Raw genomic sequence first — 13,501 nt, 5'->3', positions numbered from 1 at the left:
GGTGGATAAGGTGGACAGAATGTCGTCCCGGATGGACGCCATTGTCCACAAAATGGATCAGCATAAAGAACGCATAGGGGAAACAGAGCGGCGTATATCTGCTAACGATGATGTCACGGCGGGGTACACGACACAGCTGGCGCGAATGGATAATTTGCTGAGGGTTATAGCAGCCAAAAACGAGGATTTAGAAGCGCGCAGGAGGCGCAATAACATACGCGTCACAGGTGTGCCGGAATCTACAAATACTGGTCGGATGGAAGCATATGTTGAAAAAATGCTCTTATCCGCTATTGGAGCCGACGCTTTCTCCGCCCAATTCATAGTTGAACGAGCCCATCGATCTCTAGGTCCAGTACCGAAACCTGGGACCCCACCCAGACCTATCATTGCACGCCTGTTGCATTACAGGGATCGAGATGTGACACTTCAGGCGGCTCGTACTAAACAAAATTTGAGCTATGAAGGAGTCACGTATTCCATTTATACGGACTTCACCCCAATGGTCCAGGAAGAGAGGCGGTGAAGAAAAAACTCAGGGCGGCACAAATAGAGTATGCACTGCTGTACCCAGCCTGGCTCAGAGTGACCCACCAGGGCAAGCAAAGGTTCTTCACTAATCCACAGCTGGTGTAAGACTATTTACAATCCCTGAAGACGGCGCAACGGGGACCAGCAGGTCGGGAACAGCCGGATTGGGCCCGCGCACCAGAGACTGACGAGGAATCCTAGTACTCATCACCGGAAGCAGCGAAACGCCTTACTTAGGCATTATATAACTGACAGTATGAGTTTTTTTTTTACTCCTTTACCTACCGAGTGCTGGATGCACTAGCAGACTATCCAGACGTCTGGTTCCGGAAACGCTGGTGGTAAAGTATTCCAGGCCCCACCTCCCCTCCCCGAAAGTGCCCGAGGGTCCCGAGGTCGCAGGGCCGGGGAGGAAGAGGTGGCAGTTTGACCAACTAGAGTTGTTCCCCAGAGGGCGTTCCCCAATACTTGTTAACGTTGTACTGAATGATGACACGGGTGTTGTTGGGTTTACAGGGTTGGGGGGTGGTCATGCAAGCTGGCAAGTTGGGGATGCTACAGTGGGAGGGGGGAGGGAGGGCAGAACGGGAGCGCAAAGAAGCAGTGCTCATGAGCATTGTGACACTGGTTTACAAATGGTTACCACTGAACTGGGAACGTTTAGGGGGGAGACAATGACTTGGTGGAGAATGTCTGACAAAGTTGGGGAATGTCAATGGGAGGGGACAGGGGGTTGTTCTTTAATGAGATCGAATCAGGTGCGGGTGCTGTTAACTAGACAGGTATGGTTTCTAGTAATAGAAGCAAATCTCGGTTATATCCTGCTGATATGTGCATTGTGATGATAGCTGATGGGTTGACGTCGAAGATATCCGTCTTATCTTGGAACATACGGGGTCTGAATGACGCTAGGAAGGGTAGAAATGTGCTGTCATACTTGAACAGGCATTCCATACAAATTGCGCTCTTGCAGGAGACACACCTCATACCACGTGCTAATTACACATTTGCTGGCAAATGGGCGGCAGTTAGAAGTTTCTCTTCATATTCTGCATACGCAAGAGGTACTGCTATACTAATCAAGAGAACGGTGCCATTTGTGAAGCTGGGTGAACAGCTGGACTCAGAGGGGCGATATGTCCTACTATGGGGCAGACTTGGCACTGAAACAGTCACAATAGTAAATTGTTATGCCCCTAACGTAGACACGCCTGATTTCTTCACACAAATATGGGGCAAAGTGGTCGACATATGTTCCATGCATGTAATATGGGGGGGATTTCAATGTAGCTATGGTCCCAGGAATGGACAGGTCAGATGGGTGTGCCCAATACAATAAACGAGCCAGAGATGTGTTGAAAGGCATAATGGAAGAGGGTGGATTGATCGATAGCTGGAGGTTTACTCACGCTACACTTAGAGAAGGGACACATTTCACCGCATATTCCAACACGTGGGCTCGACTTGATTACTGCCTGCTGTCTCGTGGATTGAGTGTGGATCTGGGTAAGGTAATACATTTGCCGAGGACATTTTCGGACCACTGTCCACTGTTGGTCCAAATCAGCATGCCCGGGTATGGCAAGACGAAGCCCTCATGGCGCCTTCAACCTACAGCACTGCTGGATGAGGTCTTTAGGTGGAACTGGGAGAGGAGATTGCAGCGTTTTTTCCCAGGAACAAAGGGTCTGTGGAAGAGGTGGAAACGATATGGGAGGCCTTTAATGTAACGGTCAGAGGGTACTGCATCTCCAAGAGCTGTGGGGTACTGAGAGCCATTCAAGGCACTATAAGGAAACTGGAACGGGAACTGAAAGAACTAGAGGTGAAAATTACACAGGAAGTAATGGGGCAGTGCCATAAAGACTTTCGAGACAAACTCACAAAATATGAAGAGGAAGCAGCTAGAGAGCTTAAATTCAGGGGTAAGCATTGGAACGCTAGACGATATTGCGAGGGAGAGCGACCAGGTCGAGCGCTTGCAGAACTCACAAAAAACCCTCGATATAGCACGCACATACTAGAAGTACTTACACCAGAGGGAGGGAAATGCCAAGATACTGTGAGCATTTTACATCGGTTTAAGTCACATTACAGTAGTTTATACACTACACAGCAGCAAGGTGAGGTGCGGTTTGATAACTTCCTGGACGACGTGGCGTTATGCTGGTTAAGCGATACGCACAGACAATTTCTTAGTGCCCCTTTGGGGCTAGAAGAGGTACGGGATGCTATTATGTCATTAAAAAATGGTAAGGCCCCTGGACTGGATGGCCTCCCGGCCGAATTTTATAAATGTTACATAGACTTAATGGCCCCGGTGTTGAAGGACGTTTTTGAAGATGCGCTGGAAGTGGGGGTGCTGCCACGTTCAATGCAGGAAGTGGTGATTACTTCCCTTTTAAAGCCTGGGAAGGATCCCGCAGAGTGCGATTCGTACCGACCATTGTCTCTAATAAATTGTGATGCCAAAATCTTGGCAAAGATACTGGCGTCTCGGCTTTCCCTCCTTATGACTATGATAATACTCCCGGACCAGACTGGTTTTGTTCCTGGTAGATCCACCACTCACAATCTGCGTATCCTTTTCTCTATGATTAGCACCATAGCGCCAGAAATTCCGGTAGCTGCCATATTCCTGGACGCTACAAAAGCGTTTGATTCCGTGGAATGGGGTTACTTATTTACAGTACTAAACAGAATGGGGTTACCTAAATTATTTACTGCCTGGATCAAACTGCTCTACACAGAGCCCACGGCAAAAGTGCTCATTAATGGGGAGCTATCTGATTTGCTGCTTATCACCAGAGGCACCAGGCAAGGATGTCCGCTTTCCCCTTTGCTTTTCGCAATTGCCATTGAGCCCTTAGCCTGTCGTATTAGACAATTGCACAAGCAAAGCGCATTTAAATGCTTCCAACGGCAGATCGATGTCTCCCTATATGCGGACGATCTGACATTGTATGTTACTGATCCTCAGACTAACCTTAACCCCTTGTTGCGCGAATTCATAGTATTTGGACGCTTACCTGGCGTACAAATTAATTGGAAGAAATCGCAGTTTTTTCCTCTCACCCCAGCGGTGACTCGTTTTCAAATGGACTTCCCGCTGGACTCGTGTAGCTCGGATCTCCGTTATTTGGGCATCCAAGTGGCTTTAGACAAGGAAGAAACAATAAGGTTGAATTATGGCACGGCGATCACGAAATTAACCGAGGATGTCACTCGTTGGAAGTCACTGCCACTTTCCATGGCGGGTCGAGCCTCGCTTATTAAAATGGGAGTCCTGCCTAGGTTTTTGTACCTTTTTCAAAATATTCCATACTACCTAGGTGCCTATTTTTTTAGGACTTTAAGATCGGAACTGCTGAGACTGTTCTGGGGAGGTAAGCAGCCGCGGCTAGCATGGTCTGTCGTTACTCAACCATATGCTAATGGGGGATTCGATGTTCCTGACTTCTTTTTATATTATCTGAGTGCACAGGCACAATACGCATATCACTGGATCATACCAACACCCTACATGCCACAGCTGGCAGTAGAGGACTGGATAGCAAGGCCTCTACCCTTGAAGGGCATCATACATGGTCCTGTAGAGGCGATAGAAACACCGTTCACCACAGTGACCTGTACGGTAGACGCTTGGCGGCGAATACTTAAGATACTGCATCTCCCATTGTTATATGCACCAGACCTGCCTCTTGCTTATCATCCCCACCTGACACTGCTTCAGGAAGGTGGGTTTCAAAAAATGTGTCAGAAAATGAACATTGGAAAATGGGGAGATCTATTCCTGAACGGTCAACTTAAAAGTAGGGACCAGATATTTCAGGGACATCAACCCACACCTCTCGAACTATTCTATTATGCTAGATTACGACAAGGACTGAAGAGTATACTGCCACACTTTCCTGCTGAGCCGGACACAGTGATGCCACTGCAGATTATGTTGACGTCTGCGGAGGGGCGCCATCTGGTCTCCCACATTTATAGGGTTATCAGGACACAATGCGCAGGCATGCAGTGTAAAGCTCGCAGACAATGGAGCGATGACACAGGCATCGAAATCGATGATCTGCAATGGGCCTACTGCTGTGGTATCACAGCTCGCATTTCCTCTAACTGCAGACTAAAGATTATACACTTCAAATTCCTGCAAAGGATATATTACACAGCAGTCAAAAAACTGAGATTTCAATTGACAGACAATGACAGATGTGACCGATGCAGAGCAGAGGGTGCAGGTTTTCTGCACCTGGCATGGGAATGTCCAGAAGTATATGCATACTGGACACAGGTTCACGCAGCACTGCAGGAGATGATAGGTGGGGTCCTAGACAGAGACCCCCTCATTATGTTACTAGGATACACGCTGAAGGTACCTATATCAACTAGGAGGTTTGTTGACACTGCCTTACTGCTTGCGAAACGTAGGGTTGCATGCCGCTGGGGGAGGGGAAGAGCCCCCAAATTTAAGGATTGGTTAACTGATATTATTTATTGCCAAGATCAAACTAAGATATACGCAGAAACACAACCGATGCGAAATAGGCCTAAGGATATATGGGACCCCCTGAAAAGCTACCTTGTAGAACACCCTATTACATCGCAGGTTGAGGCTCAAGAAGATATAAACACTGCTACAGAATAGTAGTCAATACTGACCGGGTGCTGTGGGTTACAGATCATACAGTCTTGGGATACAAATGTTGACATAGTGCAATGGTAATGAGTACGGAGTATGGATATGCGCTTATGTATTATTGTGAGCTCATTGATGATACATTGTTGCTATAGCGATGAACTGCATTTGAAAATGTACTATTGAATGGACCGACAGGTTGATGAGTATACACAAATTGATGGAACGGCTTGTCATAATGAATATCGCTGAGAGAGGCTCAACCCTCATGTTATTGTCTATATACCTGACATAGTGTTGTGTTGTATATGTTCTGCCAGGATTGCTACCTGTGAAACTGCACCTGTATCGCACTTTGAAAATCTCAAAAAATAAAGTTTAAAAAAAAAGATAACAGAGGATCGGATTTAGAGTCGAGGGGTGATGTAATATCCTCTAATTTGCTGAGGAATTGCTCAGTCTTCTATTGGAGGATTCCAAAAACTACCAATGGATCTATCTCCTCCATGTGATCCCTCTGGTCATATTATGCCATACATCTAGGGGTCGATTCTGATCCGGTAAAATCCCCGTCCGTACGAATCGTATCCGGAGCCGTTTCCGTACGACTCATACAGACGCCGTACGACCGGACGATTCCGATCCCAATCGGCCGACCAGGACGCGATTCGTACGGTACACGTCGATTCGTACGGAAAAGCGCATGATCACCTACACACCGTACGGCACGTACCCCCCATGATCGCAGGGGTGCGTGCCGTACCCCTGTGATCATGCGGGGTACGTGCCGTACACCCAGCGTACATGGGGTACGTGCCGTACACCCACCGTACATGGGGTACGGTGCGTACCCCATGTACGCTGGGTGTCGGGCACGTACCCCGCATGATCACAGGGGTACGGCGTGTACCCCTGCGATCATGGGGGGTACGTGCCGTACCCGGGGGGGGGGGCGTTCCTTACCTGTTTCGGCGCGAACTCTGCGTTTACGACTGTTTTCGGCTCCTGTAGGAAAAGGGTCGTACGGTGCGTACCCGACACGAATCGTACTTGCTGGGTCGTAAAATCCAGCCGCGAACCGTAGCGATGTCGTGTACAGCGGGTTCCGAGTGAGACTCGTACGGATATTTTAGTCGTACGGAGTCCTGTACGACTCGTACGGACTTTGGCTCCTGGTACGGATCGTACTTCGTCGTACGTACGGGGACGTTTACGGGTACGATTCGTACGGGGAAAAATGCTCCGTACGACGATTCGGAGCGCATTTTACCGGATCGGAATCGACGCCCTAGTCTGTAGCAGAGTAGAATCCTCTAGTGGGTGGTTTATCACAACAGATCAAACTTTATTTTGTGCTCAAAATAATAAGAAAATATTCTTCTCAAGAAATTTGGCTCAGTCACCCCTTTCCTTCTGTGAATTTTAGAAAAAGGTTTGTTTGAGACTAGGCAGAGGCTCAGGGTACCCATGCCAACTCTCAAACAAGGCACCACTATTATATTTAAGGAAAAGGGGCTCCATTTTTTCAACAACTTTGCTTTATTAAAAGGCAATGGCAGACATTGTGGTCTACTGACTCTAGCAGGGCACCATCTCTGTGATGGCCACTGAGTCCCAATTTGCAACGTACATCACTACTATTCATGACGTAGTTTGTTTTGCAACCTACCACTACAAAAAAGCCCCTAATGTCTTTCACCCAGTACTTCCCATAAAGGAGCACTCTAAATACATGCCCTATCACACATGTCACACTTAGGTCTTAGTGCTGCTCCGGTACAAGAGTGCCTTTTTAATAACAGAGGACGGTACCTGGGGACCCTATATGTATTGAGACAATATACAAAAATTATAGGAAGTGGCTCACGTGTGCAACACCATGAGCCTGTTGGCTGATACTCACCACCTGACCGCTATATCATCAGCAGCACTTTCCTAAACTTTATTATTAGAGGAAGCTATCTCTACAACCTTTTTTGAGGACCTGCAGGACAGTGGTGTACCCTTGAGACGAGACACTAAGTGTTACTCATACACATCAATAGTGACATTCATTGTGCCCGCTCCTCTTACTACTATAGGAAAGTACAGATGATGATACAGCGAGACGGTGAGTGAGTTTCAGCCAACAGGCTCATGGTGGTCGCAGTAGGAGCCCTAAGTTCAACGTATGTTGTAAGGCTTGTATTTTGATTGCTCGTCTATGACAAGTACTGGTGTGAATGGCATTGGGGCTTTTTTTTGTTATGATTGATTTTGAGTGGAGGGCGCCCCTGTGTCGTCTTATCCCTCTTCCGCTCCTGTTTTGAATGGATGTATTTCAACCTACTCCAAATAGGAATTTTACGCGTCTACTTCTTTCATTTTTGTAGTAGTTTTTGTTGTGATGGGTTAGGAGGCACAAAATCTTAAACTCTAAATTGTTATCTTGAAAGTCTTGAAACCAATGTCTCTCTCTTCTGTCATTTGTGGGAGGAAATGCAAAAATGACAGACTGGAGGCTTCGACTAACTTCACACAAGTGATAGCTGAGTCTTATGAGTCTGGCTCGAAGGAATAAACCAATGTGTTTTAACATATGGAGGTCAAGTACATTATCAATTTCCAACAAATTCTTAAGTTAAGCATACTTTGGGAACTACAGATTTGGTATTCTATCTATTGGAAGCCTATACCTTTGCAGTGAGTGTAAGTTTAGGTCGATATACCACAATATGCTAGTAGAAGACCAGATAAACCTGTACTAGAATTATCATACTGAGTAAATTATCTGTAATATTGAATGACAGAAACACAAATACAACTTAAAATCTTAGTTCCTTGTGCATGAGAAATAGTCCCTTAACTATTGAGATGCTGTAAGTAAAGGATCCCCAACTCCTCAAGCGCTCATGCTTTCCTTTACCACTTTCTGTGTCCACATAAACATCGCTGATGCAATCCTATATCTTAGCGTCTTTGAAATATTGACAATTTAAAACTCTTTCTTACAGGTAGATGGGACACTACCACAACCAAGTTGAATACAGTAGCGCCAAAGGCCAAAATTTGCGCCAGGTTGGTCTATCCAGTGAGTGGTTGAGAGTGAGATCAAAAGGAGGAGAACATTGAGGAGCAGAAGGCCCAAGGAAGACATCTTCAGAACCGACATCGCGATTGTAGGAAATTTCAATAGATCCTCTTCGGGTCACCTGCAGAGACATAACCCAGATATTGATCAGAATAATGATCCGTTTAAAAACCATTGAAAAAATCTTCTTCTCACAACTTTTGCAAATCATTTTCAAAAACACTTTTTAAATTGCAAAAAAAATTACTGTTACATTTTTTTTACAACTACTAATGATTTTAGGAATAAATTGAAGAATGTAATGGATGCCCATTAAGTAAGTAACTTGCCACAGTAAAGTTCTACCAGCATTCTGACTCACAAATGTCATACTTATCAGTGGTGCTGGACCTGATTTCAGAGTGGGGGAGCTCCATTCAGCCTTAGATCGCCTGCTGAAAAATCCAAGCATCACAAAAAGAACAAGTGTAGCAAATGAGCCACACCCATTAAATAGGAGAGGAGTGAGGGTGTGGCTTGCAGCTGGTGGTATATGTTGGAGCGCACTATCTCAAATATCTAACATCTAAGCATTATATGGAAATACAGTATTTTACAGAATGCACAGTTCCTATTGAAATGGCAACAAAATGTGTACTGAAATGTGAATTTAGTAATAAAACCAAAGCGCCAAAACAAAAAACTTTTTGGCATATTTATGACCCACTTGCACCTCTGTAGCGTTACCTTTTGGGATGTCGTGGTAAACCTTGAAATCATGTCTATGAGGCCAACAAAGGCCACTATTCGTGTTTCTGACTGGCCTAATAAATATGGAGGAAGGCAACGTAGCGCAAAACGCGGCATTGCCTTACTCTGCGCTAGGAAGGCATTACGTGGGCGTTGCAGTGGGTGTTCCCACACAACAACCATGGATTTTGAAGCTTCCCCAGATTTAAAAGAGCTTGTACACCTGGGTAGGCACCAAAACCTTACGCCTTTCAAGGTGAGGCGTAACAAGGAGAGCAAACGTAGCCTTATGGCTAGAGAGGTCGACCTCAAAGCTGGAGAACCGAGTTCGAGTCTCAGCAACGATCCTCAACATCCTGTGATGCTAGGCAAATGACTTAATCTCCCAATGCCTAACAAAAAAAATGTATGTGCCCTTCTGTAACGAAACTAGTGCTCATGTAAAGCGCTCTGATACCTGATATCTCGGGTCTAGTTTGCGCTCTATAAAACTAAAGAGGAAAACGCCTCTCAGTAATGTTTATGGGCAGGAAGGTGCAAGGATGCCTGCGTTGGCTCTAAGCTGCCAAAACGACACCAGCCCTGGGGGAAAGGACAGAAATAAATTGTATTTGATAAATACGTTGCATTCCTGCCCTTTCACTTTGACGTAGGGCAGCGCAGCAGGATGACTTGCTGCGCTGCCCTATGCCAAAACCAGTGGTGAGTGACACTGAGAAACAGTGGTGTGTGGATGGAGGGGGTGGGGGAAAGGTGCAGGGAAGTGCCCAAGGGAATGGGTGTAGAAGGAGTGCGCGGGATGGTAATATTTAAAAATAAAACGTGCCTGGTGCTGCTGGCGTGCTCACACTTCTCTGCCTCCAGTTCCTGGTCCCAGCAGTCCCTGGGCCAGCATCACGGACTCCCCATCTAATCCTCATGCTGCTCTCAAGCATGACATTGGCCTGAGCGGGATGGAATAACGCTCGCTCAGGCACGGGGAGTCTGTGCCTTTTCTTCAACATGGCTGTGCAATAAAGTGCGCATGTCAGTTTGACCGGCCTAAGGCAGCTAGCCAAACTGACATGCGCAATTAAAAGTGCACCTACCACTCCTCCTCCCCACTCCCATGGCCCTGCCTGCCCCTCCTTGCACACGCTGTTTCAGCAAGCAGCAGAAAAATTAAACGATAATAAAATATCTGGGGTTTTTGTCAGCTGCCTTGAGGAAAATCAGCAAAATGGTCAGGCAATTTAGTCGATGGTTCTTAAGTAATTTTGCCCGGCGTTAAACGCCTCTAATACCATACAAAGTTTATCAAATAGAGAGGCAGGCGCTGGAGACAGGAAGACAGGAAACAAGTTTTATTCCGACGGAGCAGAACACATCAGATCGGACAACAAGGTATCGTCTCGAGGTGCTCTCTCAGCCTCTCTGAGGCCTGACCTTTTATACACTGGTTTACGACATGTGACCGCTCTTTATTACAATAAAGACATTGTGAAGTAATGAAAAAGACATCCTCGGTACCCCCCCCCCCAGTTCCGGCTCATTCCAACACGTGGCTACAGTAGAGGTCCTCACCCCCCATACAATAAGAGGGGGCTATCACGCAGCTGAGTGTTCCGCCATGATTCCTTTGGAATGTGCGCGCCTGATCGAATCTCAGGGGGTGGGGAGGTCATGATCAATAGTAGCTCCTTTGAAGAGGGGCGAGTGCATACAGTAGTGGGCAATAAACTGTATCCTCAGGCTAAGGGATGACCAGCGGTCCGTGCAGACAATCGGGCTCAGAGGAAGGGGTCATCAAAGGAGAGATATTCATGAAAGGAAGGATCGGTGTGGACAATCGAGCGTAGAGGAAGGGTTTATCAAAAGAGGGGTATTCATGGAAGGAAAGGAGGTGTTGGTCAGGCGCGGGGTGTGATTCCCAGAGACAGAGTCATGCGGAAGGGGAGGGTTCATGACTTGTGCATGTGAGAGCGGGGGCAGCCAGGGTGCATGGGGGATGCTTGCAGGGTCAGGGAAGTGCGCTGACGAGCGATCGTGAACAGGGAGACCATGGTACCTAAAATGGCTGTCGTGTATGTTCATACGTGAGTCTGAGGAATGGGCAAGATGGCGCAGATGATGTTCAGTTCACAAACTAAAATTCCACAGTCCTCCCTTTTAACATGTCTCGCCAGCTTGTCAATTCGGATCTATCCCCATAAGACCACGTATCTCTATCTCATAGAGGGGACTCATGTGCTCAGTTCTGAAGTCCAAAGTCTTAGGGCACATACAGTTGGAAATGAGTGAACACAAAGGTGGCAAACATTGAATACCTAAGCAACACCCACGCAGTACCACGACTGGTATCAGTATAAATGTGAACAACCTCCATCCCCAGTCCTTCAAAGTGTCCCAAAACCAGCTTCCAAGCGACCATCCTTCTTGCTCCTGGTGAACCTCTGTGGATAGTCTGTGGAGGTGTTCGATTGCTTTGTAGACTGAAGGCGAGTTATCTGGCACGTAGGTGCAACAGCTGGAGCCGATGATGCGGCATGCTCCTCCACGGTCGGCCAGAACCACATCTAGAACAAGGCGGTTTTGAAGAGCCACCAGGCGGACTGCCTGAAGCTCAGCCGTGTTGTTAGCGAGGATGCCAGCCGTGATGTTAATGGTTGTTTCTACTGCCTGAGTCAGGTGTCGGATAGCGCGGCTATTTGCCATTGGGCCCCACAGAGGAACAAGTCCCTTCACCGCATCCAGGAACTGTGCTCCGGTGGAGTCGGCTTGTCCAATGTCTCCGGCGCGCTTTTGCCGGTGATGGTAGGCTGTGGCCACATACGTGGGAGGAAGAATGAAGGCGATGTAGCACGTACCCCTCCAACCTTTCGGGAGCCAAGTGTAAGCTTTGATGCCACAAACAAAGTACATATTCGGAGAAGCAACAAAGGAGGGGGGATTAACGGAGACCAATGTTCTGGTGATGTGGCAGGAACTGTGACCCACCAGCTGTGTTCCCTGGCCTTCGAGGCACACGAGTCCTGTGACATTGATGACAGACAGGGCCACAGTCAGAGTGGCAGCCGTTCGCTTCCGCAGGTGGGAGAAGGTGGGTCTGGCTGGATTGTGGAGCACTTGCATTTCGACTCTTTCTTTGGCAGGGATGTTCATATGGAAGGCGGAACCTGAGGTCACAGGACAAAAGGGGGCAGACGTCCTTCCTGTTTTGTTCAGCCAGAACCCATAGTAGAAGTGTGACACTGTTTGACCAGAAGCGGCGTTGTCCTTGTGGCTTTCCTGCAAGAGGATCAACCAGGCGAGGCAGGAGCCGTGAACTGAGAAAGGAGAAGGGATGAAGGGGATGGAGTGTTCAGTGGCATGCGGGAGCAACCCGCAGATCTAGCAGTTCGTGGCTTTTGCAGCAAGGTTGTGTTGGTGCAATAGTTGCACGAAGGAATTGTTCCAGAACTCTTTACGCCTTTCTCGGAGCTGAGGCGAAAGGGAAATCAGGTGATGCTCTTTCATGGTGGTTGGCTGTGCAGTGGTCGGCAACATCTGATGAGCGGGTGTGCTGTCCTCCAAGATCCAGAAGGAAGTCATGAGGAGGAGGCAAAGGAGGAAGAGAAGGAAGAAGGCGATTGTCTTTGATTTGTGCAAATTGTCAGCCTTTGGGTTCCTGTAGTGGGTATTTCCGGTTGCGTCCATCATCTTCTTGTCTGGCGCTTCCATCATCTTCTTATCTGGCGCTTCCATCATCTTCAAGGTGCTCGGTAGTGGGCAGAACCACAGACTTTGTTTAGCTTCTCTCCGGGTAACCCTTGGTTGTTTTAGGCCACCGTTCTGAGATTTTAACTTAGTCCGTGGTCTACTTAGCCGAAGCTCCCTCCTTTCGACGCAGGAAATACCCTTCCCGGGATGGCACAGTGGGATCAGAGAATTTTGCAAGTTCAAGTGCCTCTGTATCAGGATAGCAGTTCAGTGATGGCCGGTCTTTGTTCAGGAGCTCTTCTTGGGTGTCGACGTTTTCTGTCGTGGCCAGGGTCGAGGAGACCTTCTTGCAGTGGTGTGCGTGCAGCCAGTGCCTTTTTCCCTCCACTCGAAGAGCCGTCCGAGTGGTGATCAGTACTTGCCAGGGGCCAGTCCACCGGGGTTCCAGACTCTTTGCCCGTTGGAAATTCCAGATTAAAACATAATCCCCCGGTTGGATATCGTGACCGGGACCCCTGGAAGCATCGGGGATGGCCTGCTGCACCTGTTGATGAATGACAGACAACGTTTTAGTTAATTTGTACAAATAATCTGACAGCAGGACGTCGGGGACGTCGTGAATGGAGGTCGGTTTGGGGGCAGTCCAGAGGTTCATGGGTCGCCCAAACACGACCTCGTAGGGGGTCAAGTGGTGCTTAGTGGGAGTGGAGAGCATCGATAGCAATGCCAGTGGGAGGGCATCTGGCCACTTAAGTCCTGTGGTGGCCACTATTTTTGACAGTTTCAGTTTCAGTGTAGCATTGTGTCGCTCAACTAGGCCAGCGGATTGGGGGTGGAAGACCGCATGAAAC

General features: G+C 47.8%; 1 protein-coding gene across 1 annotated transcript in view; it reads right to left on the bottom strand.

The window, feature by feature from the left end:
• LOC144770716 (lens fiber membrane intrinsic protein-like) overlaps positions 1-13,501 on the bottom strand; it is a 67,439-nt gene that overhangs the window by 36,498 nt on the left and 17,440 nt on the right. Inside the window, exon 2 of the mRNA XM_078655447.1 lies at positions 8,165-8,364. Within this exon, the coding sequence (XP_078511573.1) occupies positions 8,165-8,324 (160 nt within the window). The 5' untranslated portion in view covers positions 8,325-8,364. The remainder of the gene's footprint in view (positions 1-8,164; positions 8,365-13,501) is intronic.

This window comes from Lissotriton helveticus, chromosome 7, assembly GCF_964261635.1.
Source record: "Lissotriton helveticus chromosome 7, aLisHel1.1, whole genome shotgun sequence".
NCBI classification, from domain to species: Eukaryota; Metazoa; Chordata; class Amphibia; order Caudata; family Salamandridae; genus Lissotriton; species Lissotriton helveticus.
This window is presented reverse-complemented; position numbering and strand designations above follow the sequence as displayed.